Source organism: Schistocerca piceifrons, chromosome 1 (assembly GCF_021461385.2).
Source record: "Schistocerca piceifrons isolate TAMUIC-IGC-003096 chromosome 1, iqSchPice1.1, whole genome shotgun sequence".
NCBI classification, from domain to species: Eukaryota; Metazoa; Arthropoda; class Insecta; order Orthoptera; family Acrididae; genus Schistocerca; species Schistocerca piceifrons.
In genome coordinates this window covers 878929626-878956577 of record NC_060138.1, presented here as the reverse complement: position 1 = coordinate 878956577, position 26952 = coordinate 878929626, and the positions used below count along the sequence as shown (strand labels likewise).

The window sequence follows — 26952 nt, the reverse complement described above, 5'->3', positions numbered from 1 at the left end:
GAATCGATCTGAGATCCCTTGTCGATAGCACTCATTACTTCATGGGAATAAAGAAAAAAAAATGGCTCTGAGCACTATGGGACTTAACTACTGTGGTCATCAGTCCCCTAGAACTTAGAACTACTTAAACCTAACTAACCTAAGGACATCACACACATCCATGCCCGAGGCAGAATTCGAACCTGCGACCGTAGCAGTCGCGCGGTTCCGGACTGCGCGCCTAGATCCGCTAGACCACCGCGGCCGGCTGGGAATAAAGTGCTAGCTGTACTGCACAAGAACGATATTTTCTGAATCCGTGTTGGCTATGTATCAATAAGTCATTTTCTTCAAGGTGATTCATAATGTTCCAGTACAGTATTGCGGTACAGCATTTCTGAGCTTGTTTAAGAGTGAAACTACTATGTGAATCTTTATAAATTCTGATGATGTTTTCAGCATTGGGATAAGGAACGTTAGACACAGAAATATCCATTTGACCACGGGCTGAAGCCTGTAATATAAAAAATAAAGAAATACAAGAACGCAAATACGGACCGTGGAAACCTGCTGTCGACGCTTTGTGGACTCGCATACAATACGCTTGGAGAGGATACTCGAAGAACACTTCCGGGTGTTCTCTGATTCCACTCTACGACGTCGAGGTCTCATTTCATACAAAATTCTCGTTCACAGACTGCATACAGTTACCCAACCCAAATAATTTTGTAAACTTACGGTAGAATGGCTGATATTCACTCAGTGAAGAGGGCGTGGAACGGTTACACAGCAATGCAACGTGGTCAGAGAGTGAGAACGGACACAGATATGCTCAGTCCCGATAGTTATAATGTATAATCAGCAGCACCATTTTCTTACTCAAAGCGATCGTGGATGCTATCAGTTGTGTTAGCTGCTGTTTCACATAAAATCGTGGGGAATTAACGGACTTTGACCTCGGAATGGTAGGTTGGAGCTGGAGGCATGGGACATTCCATTTCGGAAATCGCTAGGGAATTCGATAATCCGAGATCCCAATTGTCAAGAGAGTGCTGCGAATACCAAATTTCAGGCATTACCTCTCACCACGGACGAGACAGTGGCACAAGGCCTTCACTTAATGACCAGAAGCAGCGGCGTTTGCATAGATTTGTAAGTGCTAACTGAAAAGCGAGAATGCATATTACCGCAGAAATCAATGTGGAACGTACGACGAACGTATCCGTTACGACAGGGTGGCGAAATTTGGCCTCAATGGGCTATGACAGCAGACGACCGACGCGAGTGGCTTTGCTAACAGCACGACATCGCCTGCAGCGCCTCTCCCGGGCTCGTGATCATATCGGTTGGACCCTAGACAAATGGGAAACCGTGGCTTCGTCCGATGAGACACAATTTTAGTTGATAAATGCTGATGGTAGGGCTCGAGTGTGGCGCACACCCACGAAGCCATGGACCCCAATTGTTAACAAGGCACTGTGCGGGCTGCTGGTGGCTCCATAATGGTGTCGGCCGTGTTTACATGGAATGGTTCTCTGGCCCAGCTGAATCGATCATTGACGGAAATGGTTGTGTTCGGCTACTTGGAGACGAAAAAAGGATGGAAATTTTATGGATGCTATGCACATTTTCACCAGGCCACGATTGTTGGCGATTGGTTTGGAGAACTTTCTGGACAATTTGAGCGAATGGCTTGCCCACCCAGGTCGCCCTACTTAAATACAATCTAACATTAATGGGACATAATCGAGAGGCCAGTTCGTGCACAAAATCTCGCAGCGACAATACTTTCGCAATTATGGGCGGCGGTTGAGGCAGCATTACTCAATATTGCTGCATGGGCCTTCTAACGACTTGTTGAGTCCACGCCACGTCGGGACCTGCACTACGCAGGGAAAACGAGGTCCAACACGATATTTCATGGTATCCCATGACTTTTGGCACCTAAAGTACTTACTTGCAGGCCACTACGTCGTAAGATTTAGTAAATACATATTTCTATTCGAGTCATAATTCTTGAATTCCGCACGATCTGTGTGAAATGGAATGAAGAAAGGCCTCTTGGAGGTTGTTATGTCGAGTGTGATTATTGGCTAACGAATGTAATTGTCTTTGTACACATACAAAGGCCAGTCTAGAATAGCGTACCTGGCTATTGAATAATGCACTGCACTTTCCGCCTGAGTTACAAGCAAATGATGTTTAAAGGGTGATCAGGGCAGCCAGACTATGACTGTGGCATAAGTGAGTAGCAGCTATAGATCCAGGAATCAAGTGAACTGATGTATGCTGCAGCTGAGTACAGTCGCTCCTCGGCCTTCAAATATTTCTTCCGCGCTTACTTGCAGAGCGGTTGGATACATGAGCATTATTACGAGTAGGAACAAAGTGCACGTAAGAATAAATATTGTGCAAAACTGACAACTGATCCAAGTACCAAAAACATTATTTCAGAAGTGCTAAAAAATTGTGAGGTGGTAAAATTCAAGCAAATTCTTTATTTTGCTAATTGTTGAGAATAATGGATGCAGAAATAGTTCTGAGGTAACATCATCAAACCGATTTTTTATAATTTTCAAAGTTATAAAAGATCTATACCTATGGTGAGTTGTCCAATGCGAACCACGTGAAATCCTTAAATAATCTGTTATGCACTCGATATTACAGACTTCATTGTTTTGTGTCAAATTCAACCACAGCGCTAACGCTCTTTTTCTTTATTTATTTCAAGGGTACCACAGAAGGCAAGCTCGAAAATTCTTCTGCTCTCATGTGGACACTGATTCTTCAATACAGCATGAACTACTGTTCCCGAAGGGTCTATATAATTTCTTGAGTCAATATCAGAAATGAAAAATATTTGCCCTGTTCTATTTAAATCTTGCATGGTCTATGAGGCCTATCAGTAGCATTGACCGTTTCTGACTGTATTGTAGTCAAAATCAGTAACGGAAATCGGTATTAATCTCGTCTGTTGCCGTCTGATTTGCTGCTTCGTTGTCCCTCGATTTTTGAGTGGGTGGAACTACTTAGTAACTGCTTCATATTTGCTGATGAAAGAAAAAGCTTGGACATCAGATTCACAAATCAAGTAAATCTGAGCGCAAAACATTCAAAGATCAGCAGACTGCATTACAAAGCCTCATGTTTCATACACAAGCCAGCAGCAGTTAAATTCAGTATGTATTAATTAATGGAATATGATATGATTTTTTAGCGAAAACAACATTTTTAAAATTTTTGGTTACTGATCGAATGAAAATAAGTTAAGACTTTATACAAATCTGCGAAATGAAAAAAAACTAATTACTGTTCAGTCTCTATCAATAAAAAGATATTTTATTTTTTCTTAGATGTTTCCTATTTTTTTGCACCAAAATTTGACTTATTGTGAATAGGGGTACCTTCATGTGATAAGTAATTAAAAATAAAAATATGTTATTTTCATTTAATAATTATGATTCGGTACTCGTTAATTAACGTTTCTATCTGTTGTTAAATACGGAATTTAAATAACAGTAATAAATATGCTGCTGTTAGCATGATTTCAATCAGAAACTTTACGATTCGAGGACACTTACACTATGCACTGAGCAACGGAGAATTATATCGACAAGCCAGGAATGTTCTGAAGTTAAAAGTGCTCGGAAATCTTCTAATCTTTAAAGGGGATTTTTTAATTTTTTTAGAATTGGTTCATACTGTTTTAAGAAATTTATGTTCAGGCACCGTCGTTAAACTAGTAAGCTTGTTCAATTTACTATTTACCGTAATACGAAATTTCGTATGCGGCTTGGTTACTTGCATTACTCTGTTGTCTGGCACGAATCGCATGTCAGGCGTCCGTGCCTTCTTCGTATTTCGGTTTTTGTTGTTTCAAACATAAATATAGTTTCAGTTAATCCTATTTGTCACGCATTTAACTTAATTTATATTCATTATAAATGAAAACGCACACAATACTGGTGTAATATTCTACAATATTTATTATTTATTTCACAAACCGGGCCGGCCATTGTAGCCGAGCGGTTCTAGGCGCTTCAATCTGGAACCGCGCGACCGCTACGGTCGCAGGTTCGAATCCTGCCTCGGGCGTGGATGTGTGAAATGTCCTTAGGTTAGTTAGGTTAAAGTAGTTCTAAGTTCTAGGGGACTAATGACCTCAGATATTAAGTCCCATAGTGCTGAGAGCCATTTGAACCATTTTTTTCACCAACCACTTTTCGGGCGTTACGCCATCATCAGGTACAGGTATCTGTGTACCTGATGATGGCGCAATAACCGAAAATCGGTTTGTGAAATAAGTAATAAATATTGTGGAATATTACACCAGTCTTGTATATGTTTTCGTTCAAAAAATATGAAATATTGTATCAAGAACAGAAGGAACAGTCAATCAATGCTAGTTGATATTTCCTTGTGTTTTTGCAAAACCCAAACATTTACAAGAGAGGGTGTGATGAAATTATTTGCGCCATTCCTCAGAGGTGTTCTAGTGAAGAGCTTCGCAGCAAGGAATACTATATCTTGGACGACGGGACGGTATTCGCAGCGGCAGGCTGAGCGCAGTGCAGCAGCAGTGGCAGTGGCGCTGACCTTGGCGTTGCTGAGCTTGTGCCACTCCGGGGTGAGGTAGTAGCGGATGCCCTCGGCGGCCCCCGGCAGCGTCACGCCGCGGCACAGCAGGATCACCAGCACGCCGTACGGCGCCAGCGCCGTCACCCACACCGCCTGCACAACACGACAAACGCCAGCCCTCCCAGCACACAGCGCTCACCAACATCACACCACACACTACATAACCAGGATACATAAATTTAACATTCATTAATCGCGACGCGTTTCGGAGGCTATCGCTATCTTTAGTGGGTAGTTTTCACTCTTACTTCCTAAAAACCAAAATTCACACCTGACGCTGAAGGTAACGTTTTGACACACGCTTTGAGTTGTTAATATCAACGTCAGTACAGGTTAAGTAGCTTCTGGATGCATAAAGAGGCTACAATTCAGTTGAGAAACCATCTTATATTTCCTTGTATGCAGGATGATTCAGCTGCCCCTACCGATATGTTTTATGCAACCTGCAACGCTTTCAAAACCCACACCCGAGTTTTTCGTATTTCCGATGTACAAACTACTAGTTCTACATTAAAAATGAACAGATCTTTGTCCGCCTCCGTAGTGCAGCGGTTGCGTTACCGCATACCACGCAAGGTTCGATTCCTGGCAGGGGCCAAGTGTTGTGTGTCTTCCATCATCGTTGACACGCAAGTCGCTGAAGTGGCGTCAACTAAAAAAGACTTGCAATACGGCGGCCGAACCCCAGAGGGGATAGCCCAGCCAATAAATGCTATACGATCATTTCTTTTTTTTTTTTTTTTCAACAGATCTTTTTGTGGGAAATTTAATGGAGTTAAGTTTTTCGGTGTGATACGTTTTTGCTGGAGGCTACAGTTTTCAAGTTATTTAAGAATAACACGTTTGAAGGTCACTTTTGTTCGTTTTTCTTGAATAATTAGAGAACTAGCGCCTCTCCCGAAAATATATCCCAATGCAAAATTTTACTACAGGAAATTTTTCTACAAAAAGGTCCTGTTCATTTTTTTCGGTGGGACTAATGGTTTGCACGTGGCGAGCGAAAGAATATGAAAGTCATGCACGTGGTATTTTAGGGTGTTTCGGGTTGCATAAAACTCATGGGTAAGAACAGCTGATTCACCCTGAATAGGGAGAATGTGCAGCAGATACTTTGCCCAACAAAAAATGTAAGTACCTCAGACACGTAGATTCCCCAAAAAATCCGTATAACAGACAAACAACCAAGCTTCAAAATCAAAATAACGACACTATTTCCAGATACAATTTGTCATTTTACCTAATCGTCATCAAATCTGAAGACTTGAAAGTTATGTAACACACTTTCGCTGTTAATCAGTAGTGTGCAAGTGGATAAGGGAAGAGCTGATTTCTGCTGCTCAGTAAAACTGTGTTCACATTCCAGGTAACATGTAAAAAGTATCCCAGAGTTTGTTGGGATGACTGAACATTTTCTGAGTCATTGCTGAAGCATTCATTGCTCGCAGAAGCCCAGACAGATGATGTGGTCACGCGGTTTTAGGCGCCATGTCACGGATCGCACGGCCCTTCCAGCCGGAGGTTCGAGTCCTTTCCTCGGGCATGGATGTGTGTGTTTCAGTCAGTTTAAGTAGTGTGTAAGTATAGGGACTGATGACCTCGGCAGTTTGGTACCTTGGGAATACACACACATTTGAACATTTAGATGATGATACAAGATAAGGTCCACGAAGCAACACCTACATCCTCTTAGTGTCACGCTCCTATATCTAAGCAGTCAGCAGTTTACTGTGTAACTATAACTGTAACTCAAGATAAGCAAGAAGTCTCGCATAGTAAACCCTGCTATTAACAGGAAAATCGTTGCGATATCCAAGTGTAGATTCAAAAACTATTTCCCACGTAGGCGTTGTTGACGGATGGACCATAACGTGCGTTAGTGAGTCATCGGAGTGAGGAGATGTATGCGTGCCACAGAAGGTTACCTGTTTGGCGATCTGTGTGTAGGGCAACAACATAATTCAGGTTCGAAACTGAGATTTTTCTTTATCAAGTATTAATTGTTAAGACTCACTTCGCCATAGTAAATTCTTGAGGAAACCTACAGGTCATTAAATCTTTTACACTACAACAACATTATGCCGTAAATCATGCAAATTAGTAAACAAATGAAAATTATTCTGCTACTGATAGCACATGAATCGGTACGAACTTATACAAGTGTTCATAAGATTTCTGCTGTGCACCGATCTCGCCAGTCGATGATAGGATGTCATCCACATATGGTCTCTGTACTAGTCATTCTAACTATGTTCTCGAATTTTAATCACTTTTTGTGATAAATTGTGTCAACCAGTTCATTGAAAACTGTTTTACGGTTCTTGTTAATAAATACACCGTAATGGCATTCCAGGACTTATTTCAAATAGATTAGCTACCCGATCTCCAGGTCATCTGCTTGTATCTCTGAAGTAATCCAACATTCTTCCAGAACTGCTTTAAGGAACAACATCAATGAGAGATCTACGGAGAACATGCAAGAGCAATTCATACACACAGATTCATTCAGGGAATCCAGGAAAGGGTTAACTTATGCATTCTCAAGCGGGGAGGTATCACAGGTTGTTCTGTACACCTTGTCTACCGTTTCGTATGAACGAGTGGCTAAACAGAGAAACGTTTATACTGGGTGATTTCTATTAACATTTAAAAACCCTCCAAGCGGTGTAGATGACACTGAAATAAGTAGTTTGATATAAGCCACAAGTGGCCGAAAATGTCGGGGAATACCCCAAACGTGGACGACAAGCGTTAAACATGTGACGGAACCAGATGACGTCTCACGCACGTATAGCGGTTGTGATTGTCGACCCTACCCGCGCCGGTAGGGGGCAGTGCTGCACATGGCTCCGCTTGCTTCTCTGTTTTCATTCATGTACCATCCAGTGGGACACAGTAGTGTACACAAATAGCAACAAACCAGATGTCATTTCATACGTTAAGTCTTATCTGATAATTGACCTTGATTTCAGAATGCAGCATGGCTGACCATTGGGATGGAAATGGAAATGAAGTCCCATGCTTCTATACAGAGCGTAGGGGAACGATGCGGGAGACCCGCACCGCCTTACTAGGCAAGGTCCTAATGGAGGTGGTTTGCCGTTGCCTTCCTCTGACCGTAATGGGAATGAATGATGATGATGAAGACGACACAACACCACCCAGTCATCTCGAGGCAGGAGAAATCCCTGACCCCGCTGGGAATCGAACCCGGGACCCCGTGCTCGGGAAGCGAGAACGCTACCGCGAGACCACGAGGACCATTGGTTTACCTTCCCTCAAAACACTTTTAGCCTTGAGTGTATACTTACGTGCAGGGTTTCTGGTTCACGCATTCGACAATCCTCAGTAACAAACCATGCGTGAGAAAGTAAAACGCACAGTGGGAAACTTTCTGTGACGTAGTTGCATGTCTGGAAGCTATTTAAACGCAAACCGATTCATCGTATTACCACAATCGCGAGCACTACCGTATCACATGGAATAATACAAGGACGATACCAGTGTAGCCTAGCGGAGCGATAAGTACCACTTTACCTTACTTCGACAAGCCCAACTGCTGCACGTGCTACGAGATACGTCACGAGGTAACATCACATGTACAACATTTGTCATGAACTTTCGGGCTATTTCCCGACATTTTTGGCTCCGTGAGTCTTATATTAAATTACTTGTCTCAGCGTCATCTACATAACTTCGGAAGTTTTTAAACGTTAATGAGAATTACCCTGTAAAGGTTTGGGAGCACATGGATATCTTGCAAACACGCAACTACAATCCCCTGATACCATTTGTTGTACAGCATTTATGTGACTGCTATTTCGTTTCATGTAAGTTCTTACCCATACTGAGAAGTCATAGAACAACGACTATTTATCGACCACCAATCATCCATTTAATTCGAAAAGCATTATAGTCACTGGCAGTAAAGTATATAACGAAAAATAGGTACTTTATTAACCGACGGGAGGCTGCAACGTATACGATGTCGATTTTATAGGTGTCCCCAAAATAAAAAGGCTTTGACAAGCTGCTTTGCATGCAGTCACAATCCGCTGCAAGGTGTGTGCAGCATACGTGATTGTTGCGTGTGAGGAGTCCTGGTGTGGATCAAGTTCGCAAGTACCCAAGTGAAGGTCGACGACGGCGAGTATGTCGGGTGTGAAGGGCAGGACGGCAGGAGAGGGGAGGGCGGGAGGTGCAGCAGGTATTAAATGCCGGCTGCCGAGAGCGGCAATCCAGGGACGGGCCGGGCTCGTATATTTTAAGTAAACGCCGGGGAGCGGCTATCGAGCGGCCACCTTTTGAAGGCGGCGCCGCGCGGCGCGTTATGAGCCGTCGCCAGCGCACCGCCCAGTCTCCAGGCCACGCCGCGCCAGGCCACGCCTGCTGCCGACACGACACGATACGACACGACGCCGGCGACAGGGGCTGCAAACCACGGAAGCCCAGCAAGTGAACTCCCCCAGCCACAGCATGAGGCCGTTACATACGTCCAAACGGAACGAAGGGCTCGACTCAGTCGAATGAAACTTTGTTCACATACGACGTATACAGGGCGACAATTATTAAACTGCGCATTTTCAACTTCTCGCGGCGTAATGAATAGTCCATTAAATTTCGGACATGCAGCCGTGCAAATAAAATTTCCTCCACTGATATTTCGGCCGCGTATCATCCGACCTTCCTCAGAGTGAGTCACTAGACTGATGACAACATGTCTTTTTTTCCTTTATTGTTAATTTCACATCTGATACAGGTAGGCCAGCAGCGGCTTATTATGTCGCTCTTCGGCCACAGATAAAACTAAAGATTCAAAAGAAGTCAATCGTAGAACAGACAGGGTGGATATACAGACGTAGACATACAAAATTAAAACACACGGTGCCGTTCACGGGCGCAGAGTCCAAGATAAGAATGTTCAGGCACGTGGACACGCACAGAGATGATAGATGGCACACGCGAACGTTGGAGCACAAACGAATAAACACTGGAACACTTGAGCACGAACACGACGCCACACACAAACACTAGGCGATGATATCCGGCGCGCGAATATCCACGTAACATGTGCGAGTCCGGGGACTTACCAAGAGGGGAAGAAGGCGGTGGGGGAGGGAGAGGGAAGAGCAAAGATGCCAATGGCAGAGGAGATGGTAGGAGGAATGGAGGTATAGGGGTAGGGGAAGCCCAGGGGAGGAGTGGGGAGAAAGGGAGAAGGGAGGGAAGGGGGAGAGAAGGGAGAGAGAGTGCCCATAGGAACAAACACAGGAAGATTGAGGGAGGATCAAAGTTGGTAGGAGGGGTAGACGGAGGGGAGGAGGGCATCATCAGGGAGGGGGAGCTGGCGGAAGCAACCTTGGGAGAGGGTATGGAGTGTGGAGAGATGTAGAGCAGGTGGGACGTGGAAATACAGGCGCGGCAGCGGATTGGGGCGGGAGAGGATGGGAGAAACCAGTGGGTGAGGAGGATTGAGTTTACGGGAGGTGCAGAGGATCCGTATCCGTTCGAGGAAAAGGAGGAGGTGCGGGAACGGAATAAGGTCATACAGGATCCGCGTGGGGGAGGGGAGACGGATGCGATAGGCGAGGCGAAGAGCATGGCGCTCTAGGATCTGAAGGGATTTGTAAAAGGTAGGGGGAGCGGAGATGCAGGCAGGGTGGGCGTAGCAAAGGATAGGGTGGATGAGGGATTTATAGGTATGGAGCATGGTGGAGGGGTCCAGACCCCATGTACGGCCAGACGAGATGGAGTCGGGAGCGTGCCTTGGCTTGGATTGTCCGGAGGTGGGGGGTCCAGGAGAGGCGACGGTCGAGGGTGACGCGAAGATACTTAAGTGTGGGGATGAGGGCGATAGGACGGCCATAGATGGTGATATAGAAATCTAGGAGGTGAAAGGAAGGGGTGGTTTTACTTACAATGATCGCCTGGGTTTTGGAAGGATTGACCTTAAGCAACCACTGGTTGCACCAAATGGTGAACCGGTCAAGATGGGATTGGAGAAGGTGTTGGGAGCACTGCAGGGTGGGGGCGAGGGCAAGGAAGGCGGTGTCATCGTCGTAAGATGACAAGATGCCAAGTGCGGCCTTATATGCTCCACCGCGGCGGTACTGCGCATGCGGGTCACAGATGCTGGCGGCGGCAGAGAAATACGCTTACACATGCGCCGCCTGTGGCGAAGGCGTACAGACATTCGATTCGCTTATCGATGCATGATCGGTGGCGGTGACACCATGACGACTTTTCTGCAGTTTGATTACCCCAAGAGATGGATTCCATGCTTTGTCCAAATTAAAACCATTATATCTATTTATTAAATTATTAGCTAATTTAATCTCTACAGCTTCCTTGAAGACAGATTCCCAAAGAGAAGAGGCGGATGTTAAAATCTTCACATCACTGTAATTCGTGGAATGTCCTGTATCAATATAATGTTCGGCCACAGCTGACTTGTCTGGCTGTAATAAGCGTGTGTATCTTCGATGCTCCACACACCTCTCACGAACGGCGCGTGTTGTTTGCCCTACGTATGACTTCTCACAATTTCCGCAAGGAATCTGATACACACCCGCTTTACGAAGCTGTAAATCGTCCTTCACAGAGCCGAGTAAAGCTGCAATCTCCGTGGGGGAACCGAAGATCACCTTAACACAGTGTTTCTCAGAATACGGCCTATCTTCGAGGAAAGAGCACCCACATAAGGCAAAAGCGCACAAGATCTAAAGAAATTACTATCTTCTTCCCCATTACATACCTGAATTTTAGGTTTTGCATCGAATTCTCTACGAATTTGTTGCGGGGAAAATCCATTCGATTTAAAAATGCTCTTGAGGTACGTGAGCTCTTCTTGCAAATTGTCTTTATCGGATATACAGTGCGCTCGATGCACTAAGGTCTCACTCTGAGGATGGCCGGACGATACGCTGCCGAAATATCAGTGGAGGAAATTTTATTTGCGCCGCTGCATGCTCGAAATTTAATGGAATAATTATTGAACTGTATGAAATAAAATCATCCTAACTTCTGAACGGTTTGAATTACAACTTTCAAACAACACGATTGACAGCGGGGCATGATGGAAATTAGTAACCGCTTGCATGGTTTTGTCAAGCAACGAAGCCCACTTTTATTTGAATTAGTTAGTCAGCAAGCAAAACTGGCGCATTTGGGGAACTGACAACCCGCATTTCGCGATCGAGAAGTCTCTTCACCCTCAATTGATGAGTGCGTGGCGTGTAATGTCCGAATTCTTCAAATGGCTCTGAGCACTATGGGACTTAACATCTGAGGTCATCAGTCCCCTAGAACTTAGAACTACTTAAACCTAACTAACCTAAAGACATCACACACATCCATGCCCGAGGCAGGATTCGAACCTGCGACCGTAGCAGTCCCGCGGTTCCGGACTGAAGCGCCTAGAACAGCTCGACTACCGCGGTCGGCTTGCAATGTCCAGTCACGGAGTAATCGGTGATTACCGAACGGTACATGGATCATTTGGAAAATTATTTCATCCCCATTATCCAAAGCGACCTTGATTTCTACAAGATGTGGTTCATGCAAGACGAAGTTCGACCACATCGAAACAGGAGAGTGTTTGATGTCCTGGGAGGAACACTTTTGGGACAACACTCTGGCTCTGCGGTACCCAGATGCCAAATTCTTCGGATCTGAACACATGCGACTCCATTTTGTGGGGCTATATTAAAGACAAGGTGTACAGCAATAAACCCAAAACGATTGCTGACGAAAGCAAAATTTCGCATAATGTGTCACTGCCAAATAACATAACTTGGAGCATGCCTAGAAGGAACAGTACAGTACTGAAGGTAATTGAAAGTAATATCCATTGAGACGAACAGAATTAGCACATGTATTCAAAGACAACTATCACACTGAACTCGCAACGGTTTGTGATGGATCCCTGAACATTACAAAAGGCTAGACATAGATGTTGACAGTGTCCACGTTTGCTCGATGTGATGCCACGGAAGAGAGTGCTTTGTGCTTAGCCTTTCTTTGTTAACGTGGCATTATTTTACACAAGTGGTAACGTGGGGTCCAGTGGATCCCCATGATGTTTTAATGTTGCTGCGTACATATAATATTAATAAAAAATGGTTCAAATGGCTCTGAGCACTATGGGACTTAACATCTGAGGTCATCAGTCCCCTAGAACGTAGAACTACTTAAACCTAACTAACCTAAGATCATCACACACATCCATTCCCGAGGTAGGATTCGAACCTGCGACCGTAGTGGCAGCGCTGTTCCGGACTGAAGGGCCTAGAACCACTCGGCCACAGCAGCCGGTGAGAGTTCATGGATCCGCCTTTAAACTTCTCTCTGCAGATTCTTCTCGAGCAGTGTGCGGGCAATTTGAACACTTAAGTCTTCTTGTGCGAGCTCTTATTTGTCTTATTTTATTATTATGATCATTTCTCCCTATGTAAGAGATCGCCAAGAAAATTTTCACTCTGAGGACAAATCTGTTGATGGAAATTTCATGAGAAAGTCGTGTCGCAGCGATAAACACCTTTGTTTTAATGACTGCCATCTCAATTAGCGTATCAAATTCGTGGCACATATTTCGTGCTTAATTTTTGCACACCAGTATAGTTGCAACATATTGAGCATGACAGATGAAGATATTACCCCACTGGTAACTATTCACTGGAAACAGTAACATCCATTAAACACATACGAATAATCGTACGGACAGTCCGCCTCTGGTAGCTGAGTGGTGAGAGTGACGGAATGTCATACCTAACAGCCCATGTTCGATTCCTGGCTGGGTCGGAGATTTTCTCTGCTCAGGAACTGGGTGTTGTGTTGTCCTTATCATCATCATTTCATCCCCATCGACACGCAAGTCGCCAAAGTGGCTTCAACTCGAAAGACTTGCACCTGGCGAACGGTCTACCCAACGGGGGCCCTAGCCACACGGCATTTCCATTTCCATCGTACGGACTGACTTAAAGTGCAATAACCACATGAAACAAACTGTTCACTGAGAGGATCATAATGATATGTAATTTATCTGCGAAGTAAATGGCTTACAACACACGTTCTGGAGCGAGTCTTGCGTATTGTTCATCGATCTGTATTAATAGAAGATGTGGAGAGCACCCAACCAAATGTGGCTTATTTTGTCTCCGAATCGATCAGTCGGCGGGACAGCATTACGCAGAAACTTAACAAATTTCAGTGGGAGACGCTACAAGGGAGGTTTCCGAAGGCGTACTTTCCAAGACGAGCCAGAGAACGTATTAGTTCCTCCCACAGACGTCTCGCGAAACGACCAGGGCGACAAAACGAGAGAAATTAGTGTTAGTTTATTCTTCCCAGGCATCATTCGCGATAAATAAGTGAAGCCTTGTGGGCGAGGGGAGCGGTGGATGGGAGAGAGATAGTGTTATCAGAAGTACCGTCCGCCACACACCATAAGGTACTCAGCAGAGCATAGTCGCAGCTGAGGACGAGGGCTGTGTATGATGCGGGACGCCAGTGCTGAGCTGGAGTTGAGACTACAGAGCACGGGGTGCTGGTGGCGCGCCGTGGCCTAACGAAGCACGCAGGCCCGCGCGGAGCGTCAAGGCGTGTGCGGCGCAGCACTCCACTCCAGCAACAAAGGCGGCGCTGCGCCCGCGGCGGCTACCCGGCGCACGGCGTCTTAAACCCGTCCTCACAGCGGCGTGCACCCCCCACACAGACAAACATTTCTTTCTTGCAACTCACTCATTTCTAGTAAAGCTCCTCTAAAAGGAACCTACAAATGCGACCATTTTAGGTTGGACTACATCGCGACTGTTGTTGGTACCAGGTGAAACTACGGTACAAATTATTGTAACCGCTCACGATTTATTTTTATTCCCACTATAATCAAGTGGATTTACGTTAATAAATATGACATCTATGTCTTGTGTACATGGTGGTCCATTGATGGTGACCGGGCCAAATATCTCACGAAATAAGCATCAAACGAAAAAACTACAAAGAGCGAAACTCGTCTAGCTTGAAGGGAGAATCCAGGTGGCGTCATGGTTGGCCCGCTAGATGGCGCTGCCATAGGTCAAACGGACATCAACTGCGTTTTTTTTTTAAAATAGGAACCCCCATTTTTATTACATATTCGTGTAGTACGTAAAGAAATATGAATGTTTTAGTTGGACCACTTTTTTCGCTTTTTGATAGATGGCGGTGTAATAGTCACAAACGTGTAAGTACGTGGTATCACGTAACATTCCGCCAGTGCGGACGGTTTTTGCTTCGTGATACATTACCCGTGTTATAATGGACCGTTTATCAATTGCGGAAAAGGTTGATATCGTATTGATTTATGGCTATTGTGATCAAAATGCCCAACGGGCATGTGCTATGTATGCTGATCGGTATCCTGGATGACATCATCCAAGTGTCCGGACCGTTCGCCGGATAGTTACGTTATTTAAGGAAACAGGAAGTGTTCAGCCACATGTGAAGCGTCAATCACAACATGCAACAAATGATGATGCCCAAGTAGATATTTTAGCTGCTGTCGCGGCTAATCTGCATATCAGTAGCAGACAAACTGCGGGAGAATCGGGAAACTCAAAAACGTCGGTGTTGAAGTGCTACATCAACATCGATTGCACCCGTACCATATTTCTATGCACCAGGAATTGCATGGCGACAACTTTGAACGTCGTGTACAGTTCTGCCACTGGGGACAAGAGAAATTACGGGACGATGACAGATTTTTTGCTCGCGTTTTATTTAGCGACGAAGCGTCATTCACCAACAGCGGTAACGTAAACCGTCATAATATGCACTGTTGGGCAACGTAAAATTCACTGGGCAACTGGAACATCAGCGACCTTGGCGGGTTAATGTATGGTGCGGCATTATGGGAGGAAGGATAATTGTCCCCATTTTATCGATGGCAATCTAAATGGTGCAATGTATGCTGATTTCCTACGTAATGTTCCACCGATGTTACTACAAGATGTTTCACTGCATGACAGAATGGCGATGTACTTCCAACATGATGGATGTCCGGCACATAGCTCCCGTGCGGTTGAAGCGGTATTGAATAGCATATTTCATGACAGGTGGATTGGTCGACGAAGCACCATACCATGGCCCACACGTTCACTTGATCTGAGGTCCCCGGGTTTCTTTCTGTGGGGAAATTTGAAGGATATTTGCCATCGTGATCCACCTAAAACACCTGATAACATGTGTCAGCGCATTGTCAATGCATGTGCGAACATTACGGAAGGCGAACTACTCGCTGTTGAGCGGAATGTCGTTACACGTATTGCCAAATGCATTGAGGTTGACGGACATCATTTTGACCATTTATTGCATTTATGTGGTATTTACAGGTAATAAAGCTGTAACAGCATGCGTTCTCAGAAATGATAAGTTCACGAAGGCGCATGCATCACATTGGAACAACCGAAATAAAATGTTCAAACGTACCTACGTGCTGTATGTTAATTTAAAAACCTACCTGTTACCAACTGTTCGTCTAAAATTTGTGACTATTACAGCAGCAGCTATCACAAAACGAAATGAGTGGTCCAACTAAAATATTCATATTTCTTTATGTACTACACGAATATGTAATAAAAATGGGGGTTCCTATTTAAAAAAAACGCAGTTGATATCCGTTTGACCTATGGCAGCGCCATCTAGCGGGCCAACCATAGCGCCATCTGGTTTCCCCCTTCAAGCTAGACCAGTTTCGTTCTCTGTAGTTTTTTTCGTTTGACGCTTATTTCGTGAGATATTTGGCCCGATCACGATCAATGGACCACCCTGTATAGTGTAACCTGTGCACTCTCTAATAGCAGACGTCTAAACCGGAGGTCTCCGATTACAAACACGATGAGAAACAAAAAATTTAGAAATACGTATAGTGGCCACCGGCTCTTTTTCCTAAGGTGAAGGCAACCGCCACGCAATTTACGTAATTACACTGCCGGAAAAAAATTAGTACACCTGGAAAGACGACGTCGATTTTGATCCGATAACTGCATATGCCACCCGGGGGATAGTAGATGTGCTGAAAATGGTTTTACGGACGTCAGCCATCAGATAGCTAGTGTGCATAACTATCAGCGCGCCATCTGTGTCTACCTTTTAATAGGGAATGCTTACAGCCAAAAGGCTCGTTGCGGTGCACATGTGCAGCCATGCCACGGAGATTCGTTCGTGCTACCTACATCAAACTGAGCGAGTTTGAAAGGGCTCAGATTGTGGCCTTTCGAGTGGCGGAGTGTTCCTTTCGGGGAATTGCCATACAATTTGGACGTACTGCCTCAGTCGTGCAAAGGTGCTGGTATCGGTGGTGACGTCAACATTCTCACACCCCTAGACGAGCACATACACCCGCAAGGATTGTCGTATCGTAAAGGCAGCAGTAGCAGATTGTAGAGCTAATGGTTCTAATGGCTCTGTGCACTATGGGACTTAACATCTGAGGTCATCAGTCCCCTAGAACTTAGAACTACTTAAACCTAACTAACCTAAGGACACCACACACATCCATGCCCGAGGCAGGATTCGAACCTGCGACCGTAGCAGCAGCGAGGTTCCGGACTGTAGCACCTAGAATCGCTCGGCCACCCCGGCCGGCAGATTGTATAGCTACCACAGCACAGATAAGAGGTCTTGTGAGCCCAGAAGCGTCTTCCACAAACGCTACAGGATCGACGTGCACTGCTAAACTGGTGCCGTCAGAGGACCACTTGGAAGATGAAATGTCGCGCCGTGGTATTCAGTGATGAAATCAGATATTCTCTGCAGGAAAGTGATGGTCGTCAGCACGTACGACGTAGACCTGGTGAGCGCTGGCTCACGGAGTAGACTCGTCCAAACTCACTGGCCCGACCCCAGGCCTTATCGTCAGTGTTGCGATAAGCTACAAGTCCCGTTCAGCTTTGGTGTTTCTGGAGGGGACACTACACTGCGCTTGACGTGCAGAATGGTTGTTAGATCCGTTATTTTGCCGCTCTTGTAACAGGAAGGTGATGTATTGTTCCAACAAGATAACGCTTGGCCATACGCCGCCTTTGAAGCGCAACGTGCTCTGCAAGACATGCACAGCAGGATCACTGGACATGTCTCCAATCGAGCACTTGTGGCATATGGTGCGATGAGGAATGACTCGTGCGGCTCGTCAACCAACAACCCTTTCAGAACTACGTGAACAGGTCGAGCAGGCGTGGCATAACGTATTCCAGGACAGTGTTCGCCGTCTGTACGGTTGACTGGATTACAGAGTTAGTGCATGCATTGCCGCCCGTGGATGCTACGGCACATACTAATATGGGTATTTCCGTATGGGTCGATACATGGTACCTCAGGACCGCTTTAGCGGTTCATCTGCAAATGTAATCATTTCATGTACCTCGTATTTCCTGTTGCAGCAATAAATCTTGAGAGAATTGGAAACTTTTAATATGGTGCTCTAATTTTATTCCGGCGATGTATTTGTTAAGTAAGAAAATTTACGGCGTCAGTCTCGTTTTTGTTGTTACAGACTTCTTAAACAATTTCCAGTGGAGCACAAAAAACATGTACCATAGTTATTCAATTGGCTTCGCTTGCCACTTCTGGTACAACTGTAGAAGTGTGATCTACGTTTACTTACTTTTTGAATTTATGATACCGGCAGTGTAGATGGTTACCAAAGCAGAAACATCAATGGAGGCCACTATATATCATAATGAAGAACTGACGCTTGTCGAAACCCTGAAGCTTCGTGGTGTACAGGATACATGGTTTTTTGTATTGTGCAACATACACCTACTGGTAAACATAAAATCTCAATTTTTTAATAAAAGGACAATCAACATAAACACCTTAACATATACGCATATTACATTGCAGTTTTCGCATTATTGCCACTATATCAACGTAATCTATTTGACATAGTGAAACAACGGATTTAAGTGTCTCAGATATTTAGGAGGCCATGATGGATTTCCAGTTCCGCCGGCCGGAGTGGCCGAACGGTTCTAGGCGCTACAGTCTGGAACCGCGCGACCGCTACGGTCGCAGGTTCGAATCCTGCCTCGGGCATGGATGTGAGTGATGTCCTTAGGTCAGTTAGGTTTAAGTAGTTCTAAGTTCAAGGGGACTGATGACCTCAGAAGTCAAGTCCCATAGTGCTCAGAGCCATTTGAACCATTTCCAGTTCCACTTGCTGGACGACCTACGCAATCCTTTGCAAAAGAGGCAGGGCACTTCCTCGCACGTAGATGTCACCCCCTCCATCATTCCATTGGCCTATGAAACTGGAGGGTGGCTTAGGATCCGACAACTAACGCCCAAAACTACTGAATTGTTGCTCTAAGGAGAAACGGCAATAGACGTTCTGTCAAATTTCAGCACAAACTTTTACTATAGCAAAACAAAGTTCTCGATTGTGAGGATGATCTTCCAGTTTTCCCTTGTTAGAACTATTGAGGAGTCTGTGGCATTAAGTATGGTACGGCGCAAGTTTCTGATTCGCGTAAAACGGCAAAGAAAGTAAGCAGGATGTTTCATAGAGTGTAGCAGAACAGGTTTCCTCAGTAAACACGGACCATTAAAAAATACTAAGAACTGTAGAAGTAGGAAGCGCTGAGAGAAAAGTAATCAGTCACTTAGTATATACTGCAAATATTATGAGAGAATAAATTTCGCTGTCGACAATTTCTTGAATCTCGAAACTACGCTGGTATTGCAGTGCTTCGCAGAAGAAATGAGGTGAAGCGCTGCCCAATGTGCTGCTGCCACACTATGAAACATGATACCACTGAATGTCATGGGCAACTCAAGGGAAGTTCCAGACTGACTTCACAACTTCTACCCTCCCTCAAGCTCATAAATAAAGGTTATTTTGCATGTCTTACAAAATAAAGAACCCTAGACACCTCATGAGAATCCAAATTTTCAACGTTACAAGTAGCTCTATTGTAATGGGTATTTTTTCTCTTTCTTGACCAGAGCAGGCTTCAGATCCCCAGAGAATTTGAGAAATTTTAATTATATTTGGAAAGGAACATACGGACGCAGTTGTAGTAACATTTTTACAACAAATCTGTAACTGCAGAAACCTATGTACGATAATCTATACTCTCGCAGAACACGTAACGGTATGGGCAACGTACAACAGAAAACCGTACGTTTTCGTGACGGCCTGTTTAAATATTTTTACATGCACATTTTCTTGGAATATGTAATCATATTTCCGCGTTCAGGTTATGAATGTAAAAAGGAGACCATTCTATATGTAAATTCTCGTCATTCATATGTGTGGATATATCTGATAGGCAATGATGTGCGGATTTCCCCTGCGATATGAATCTGTAACTACACTGTCCTTTCAACAGTTGACAGGATTTTCAAATGGATACGGAGCAATATTTTCTTGTCAGTCTTGATTACTGTGACAATATGTCAGCATGATTAGCACTTCAGCAGGAAAACTGTAGATTTGAATTACAAATTGTCGCGGACGCCAGTCCAATAGTTTAGTGATGGCAGAATTGAGTTGCGAAATATCTGACTACTAGCTTAGTGCCCGCTGCTTCGCTCGTGTAGACTTATGGTCTCTACAGATATTTTGCTTTTTTGTTTTTGTTTTTCTTTAGTATAATTTGTATGTTGTAAAGCCCATTGCTGTCTCCATCTCTTGTATCAACCCTTAGGGGTTGAATTTCCAAAAATTCTAAATAAGAATTTCTTTGTTTCTGACCGAGATACCAAAAACCCATTTTCGTAGTTCCATCTTAAAAATGGCCGTAATGGTGATATAATTACAAAAAATTTTGCATCCCCTATTTCACCACATAATGGGTGGAAATTCATGAAAGTATACACTGAGCAAACGTGTCTAGTCCACGCAAGCTAAGCTGCAGACAGGACATTCAAATTTAATAAAGCAAATCACTCTACAAGAGTTGTGCCATTTTTTTTAAAAAAATTGTTGTACTTATATATTCTTGTGCAGTGGGTACACCGGTTCCCGTGAGATCACCGAAGTTAAGCGCTGTCGGGCGTGGTCGGCGCTTGGATGGGTGACTATCCCGGCCGCCATGCGCTGTTGTCATTTTTCGGGGTGCTCTCAGCCTCGTGATGCCGACTGAGTAGCTATTCGACCGAATAGTAGCGGCTTCGGTCAAGAATACCATCATAACGACCGGGAGACCGGTGTGCTGACCCCACGCCCCTCCTATCCGCATCCTCCACTGAGGATGACACAGCGGTCGGATGGTCCCGGTAGGCCACTCGTGGCCTGAAGACGGAGTGCTATATATTCTTGTGCACATTGTTCACGTACAAATCAACACTCTAAGAACAGAGCACCTAGTCTATAGGAACAAAGTTCCAGACGGGGTATTAACATTTAATGAAGCAATACATCGTAAAAGATTTGCACGTTTTTTTGAGAATTTAATTGAATTTATGTATTATTCCGTACATTGTTCATGTGCAAATTGAAAATTAAGAAAAAGTACACCTCGTCGTCTCCAATGCATATTCCTGTAATTTAATTGCATTTAAATGTGGTATCTACTTTTGCATCAGTAACGATTAGTCACGTGGTAATTACAACAAATATAAGTTTTAACATACCTTACGCCTACTGTAAAGTTCACACATTAGAAAGATGTTTCTTTTTCTATGCAATTCTGAAAAAGCTGATTTGTCATCATGACTGTTAAATAGCTTTCTTTGAATTAGTTCAGAAACTGCAACATCTCCTAAGCTTTCCATGCTAATTAAGGGTATAGATGAATGACCGTCTCCGAATGTGCTACTGACCGAAATTTGATTCTTGCAGCTGAAATCTGACAGTTAATCCTCCCTTTTGAGTTCCATAGAAACTCACATCTGCAAACATATCTCTTTATTTGTAAACGAGAAGTCAAATATCAATTTTCATAGATTTAGCTTTGAAAATGTTTTAATATAATGAAATTTTTTCATAAAGCTGTCCATCTTCTGTATCAACCCTTAGGGGTTGAATTTCCAAAAATTTCTTTGTTTCTGACCGAGATACCAAAAACCCAATTTCGTAGTTATATCTTCAAAATGGCCTTAATGGTGATATAATTACAAAACTTTGGATCCCCTATTTCACCTCATTATGGGTGGAAATTCCAAAAATTTCTTCATAAAAGATGCCTACAGTATGAGATCTAGACCTTCTCCTAATTTCAAGTTTCTGTCCTTAGTGGTTTGGGCTGGACGCTGATGAGTCAGTGAATCAGTCCGCACATTTCCTTTTATACGTATGCACGGAGAACAAGGAACTTAATACAAACCCACGGGTGATTCCGAGTGGTATCGAAATTCAGTGCACCTGTTTCCAGATTATTATTTTTGTAGTTGAGTTCAAATCAATGAAGTCGCTGAAAAAGCACAGTCTCCTGTTTTACCTTAGGTAATGTTACTTTCTTAGCAAAAGGATACGTAAGTTATCATGGAAATGTAGTAACAGAGGTTGTTATCACTCAGGCGTAGCTATTGAAGAGTGTTTCACTCAGGTAAGCAGATAGTGGGGACTGTGATCGGAGTGCAACACAGAACTGTCGCAGTGAACAGTGTACATTAAGGCAACATCAGCGTCGCGTATGAGGCCTACAAATTTGTTCAGTTTGCGTGTTTTACAAAAAGTCCCCTGGCTGCAGTATAAGAGTGGTCTAACGTCAGTCAGAACGTATAACAGTTCACGCACAACAGTTTACCAAAATTTTTCGTGCTTCGTTTTATTATGGAGCTTTCCCAAATGCACAAAAATGACATCGGTTCAATTCTGGGAGGGAAGAGATTGCCAAAGACCATCGTTAAGATGTGACTGCTCCGTGAACATATTTATACAGAAAATTGGGTAAAACTGAAATTAGGTACCGTCTTGAACTGCAACCGTGAACATGTTCACTGACGGAAGAAATCGCAGCACCAAAAAGGAGTTGTGCGACATAAACGAATGTTGGTAGGCGTGTTTCAGTATTTGAAAAATGATTATTCAAATTGCGCGCCAGTCGCGTAATAGTGGAGCTAGTAGCACCATTAAGGGGGCCCTAATCAGATTTGTTTTAAATACACGCTGTAACGGTCGTGAGCGTTAGTTAACTTTGACATTGGACGTAGTGACTTGACGTTAGTCAAGAATGCCTTTTAGGTTATAAAGACGCCATTTCCAGAAAGAGATTTTCACTTTGCAGCGGAGTGTGCGCTGATATGAAACTTCCTGGAAGATTAAAACTGTGTGCCAGACCGAGAATCGAACTCGGGACCTTTGCCTTCCACTGGAAAGTGCTCTACCATCTGAGCTACCCATGCATGACTCACGCCCCGACCTCACAGCTTTACTTCCGCCAGTACCTCGTCTCCTACTTTCCAAACTTCACAGAAGCTCTCCTGCGAACCTAGCAGAACTAGCACTCCTGGAAGAAAGTATAATGCGGAGACATGGCTTAGCCACAGCCTGGGGGATGTTTCCAGAATGAGATTCTCACTCTGCAGTGGAATGTGCGCTGACATGAAACTTCCTGGCAGATTAAAACTGTGTGCCGGATCGAGACTCGAACTCGGGACCTTAGGGCTACGAGAAGCTGCATGTTCCTTCTGAGATATTACAGAAAGACTTGGCAGGAACGTAGCCGCTGTACGTGGGTGCCGGTAGCGGTGGTCACGAGACTGTACGGTCGCAAGAAGACCGGGCTCTGGACAGCCATGTGGCATTACCGAGAGAGAATACCATCGTATGTGGATTATGATTCTGTCGGATTTTGCTGCATCTGGAGCAGCTGTATGAACAGCAGTTGGCACCACAGTGACACAACGAACTATTAAAAATTGGTTACTTCAACGACACCTCGGAGCCAGACGCCGTGTAGTGTGCATTTCACTGGCCCCAAAGCACCACCATTTGGGACTTCAGTGGTGTCAAGCGAGAGTTCATTCGAGGAGAGGGTGGAGGTATGTTGTGTTTTCCGATGAAAGAGGTTTCTGTCTCGATGCCAGTGATGGCTGCGTGTTGGTTAGGAGGAGCCCAGTTGATCTCATGCACCTAACCTGTCTGTAAGCCAGACGCACTGGACCTACACCTGGAGTTATGTTCTGGGGTGCGATTTCGTATGACAGCAGGAGCACACTCTTGGCTACCCCATGCACCCTGACTGCATATTTGCACGTTAATGTGGTGATTAGACACGCTGTGCTGTCATTTATGAATGTCATTCCAGGAGGTGTTTTCCAACATGATAATGCTCACCCACATAACGCTGTTATAATCCAGTATGGTCTACAGAGTATTGATGTTTGCCTTGGCCTGTTCGATCATTAGTTACGGCTTCAATCGAGTTTATATGGGACATTATCGGATGATAACGCCATTGTCATCCACAAGCAGTATAACCGTCCATGTATTGAGCGACCAGATGCAACAGGCATGTAACTCCATCCCATAAATTGACATCCGCTACCTTCACAACACAATGTATGCACGTTTGTGTGCTTGCATTCAGCAGTCTGGCAGTCCGGCGGTTACATCGGTTATTAAAATACCAGTGCTTCACATTTGCAGTGGCTTACCACGCGCTTACATTAAGCTGTGTTTTTGCAATGTTAATCACTGAAATATGTTACCTAGGCATTATTGTCGAAATTTTATTCCAGTACATTAATTATTTTGTTATGCGCTTTTTTAACATCAGTATACTATGCATGTCATCCAGGTACTCATTATACATGTATATGAATTACGTCTTATACACGTAATTCGTGGGATGAAAATGTGCGTACACTCCGTATCCTAGATCCGTTAAATGGAAACATCTGAGCTAGTATGAGAGCAGAAATTTATCTCGAAGTCTCTGCCAGCGCAAGCACGTATCTTTAAGTCCAACAGCCGACATGAACATTCCGGGATGGCTGAAAATTTCATTATAGACAAAATTCTCCTCACTGCTGAAGCCAGTTTATTTCCGGTCGCCTTTAAGTGCAGTTAAAGTAATCGTTGTACGTTTGAGAACGTTGTTCTTAAGTGAGCGCGTGTAGAGATTTAAAGAGCGATTAGAGGAGTAAATCCCAAATTATAGGAACACTGAATAAATTGTCTAGAAATTCGAAGAAAAGTCACAGGTTCATATACAAATATTTGTCGATGGTATATATGACTTTGCATAACCATCTATGTACAAAAGACAATAAAATCGATATATATTCGTACTCACGTCCAAAATACTATGCGATGAGTGGAAGAGCAACGAGGTAAACAACACGAAAACTCGGATGATTGAATGAAACTTTAATATTGCTTCCCATGTGTTCTAACGAAATTGTAGACTCGAATGAAGACCAAACGTCGCCCCTGTTAAAGAAGACAAAGCATCTCGCGGAAAGGACGCTAATGTTCCAGAATCTGAAACCTGGGTAAAATTGAAATTAGGTCCTAGCTTGAATTCAGACCGTGAACATACACAATGAATTTAAAGTAGTGGTGAAAAGTATAACTTTTATTTGAAATATGGAATTCCTAACACCATGCGGTATCAGTGTTTTAGTACAAGAGGAATGCTAAGTCACAGTATAATAGTTCACAAGGGACAAAGCTGTAATTTTCCGGTGAAGCACAAACACATTTTACATACAGGGTGATCCAAAAGCCCGTTAACATTTGAAAATGCGCTAATAATGTAGGTTGACAGGTAAAAGTGACACACATGCCCGGAATGACATGGGGTTTTATTGAAAGTAAAAATGAGTGCGAAAGTCGACCAACAGAAGGCGCTGGACAGCAATACGTCAGTGACGACGCATGAGAACAGTGTATAAAATGGGCTGTAGTGAGAGAGGTAGTAAGATGCGCCAGCAGTCGCGGCATATTGACTTTACCAGAAAAGGTACTTTTAGTGAACCATTACTACGGAAATGGAGAATCCGCTGCTGCACCTTTACTATCCTATCGTCATAAGAAGAATATTCGAACAGGTAAACGTTCAGTGATATTTTTCGTTGTGAAGAAAATGATCACGAAATTCGAAGACACTGATTGTTTAAACGATCGGCCCCATGGTGGGTGACTAGACACGAGATCTACTACTGCACGGAAAGTTCAGGAAGAAATGGAGACTGTCAGCGCGACGGGGTGGGGGGGGGGGGGGGGTGCACTGATATCGGGCCTTCCTGCTCTGTCTGATAAATATCTGCTGGAAGGTGCGCTCATTTTTGGTGAGGATCGCGTGCTGAGCCGTCATGCTTGGCGTCTCGTCCCGTGATTATTGGTTGTGGGGCTACCTGAAGTCGCAAGTCTACCGGGATCTGCCGGCCTCATTAGGGATGCTAAGAGACTACATCCTCTGGCAATTTGCCACCGTGCCTACTGATATGCTGTACAGTGTTGTTCACAGTATTGTCCCTCGGCTACAGGCATTCTTAATGAATGACGACCAGCATGTTACGCATTCGTTATCTTTGATAAAAAATCCATTGTTATGCTAATTACTGCTTTAGCATCATATGAAGCGCCATCTGTTGGTCATTTTGTGTAATTTTTTGTTTTCAATAAACCCCAAGTCATTTAAAGCATTTCTACCTACATTATTCCCTGAAATATCGACTTTTGAAATGTTAACGGGCTTTTAGGCTACCCTGTATAAAATGAAAGGTCCTGACTAATTCACTGACTCATTGTCGGCAACCCCAAAGCGTTAATGATAGAAACTTCAAATTTGGAGATGGTATTGATCTTATACGGTATCGTTAAAAGAGATTTTTCTAAATTCCACCCACAAGAGGGCGAAACAGGGGATAAAGGGTTTTTTGGAAATATGTCTCTATTAAGGCTATTTTTAAGCTAGAACTACAAAAATTGCTATTTGTCTTCTAGGTTTCCCCATAAGGCGATGAAAGTTTCCATGGAAGTATCAAAACAAGAAGTCAAAAGGCAAGGTTACCAACAACCTCCGACTGCAGCTTCCAGTATCTCTTTTGGTCAGCAGTACATTCGGAAACGACCACGCTTCCATGGTCTCCATTGGCATTGAAAGTTTAGATGGTGTTACAATTTGGGAACTCAATCACAGAAAGCTATTTACTACGGAAACTAATCATTGCTGATGACAAAATAGATACCACGCTTAAATGCGAATCAATGTATAGAAATATTCGTTTTAGATGATCAGGTACACTGTTTGTATATCGTTGATTTGTACATGAAAATGTGTGTAAGAACAAATAAATTTAGTTATCTTTTAAAAAATCTGTAAATCTTATAGGAAGAATTGCTTTATTAAATTTTAACACCCTGACTGCAACTTAGTTTGCGCCGACTAGATACACTGTTTGCACAAT

General features: G+C 43.9%; 1 protein-coding gene across 1 annotated transcript in view; it reads right to left on the bottom strand.

Moving 5' to 3' along the window:
* The window catches only part of LOC124776180 (sodium-dependent serotonin transporter), a 470801-nt gene that overhangs the window by 166605 nt on the left and 277244 nt on the right, over nucleotides 1-26952 (bottom strand). Inside the window, exon 6 of the mRNA XM_047251016.1 lies at nucleotides 4576-4710. Coding sequence (XP_047106972.1) covers nucleotides 4576-4710 — 135 coding nt within the window. The remainder of the gene's footprint in view (nucleotides 1-4575; nucleotides 4711-26952) is intronic.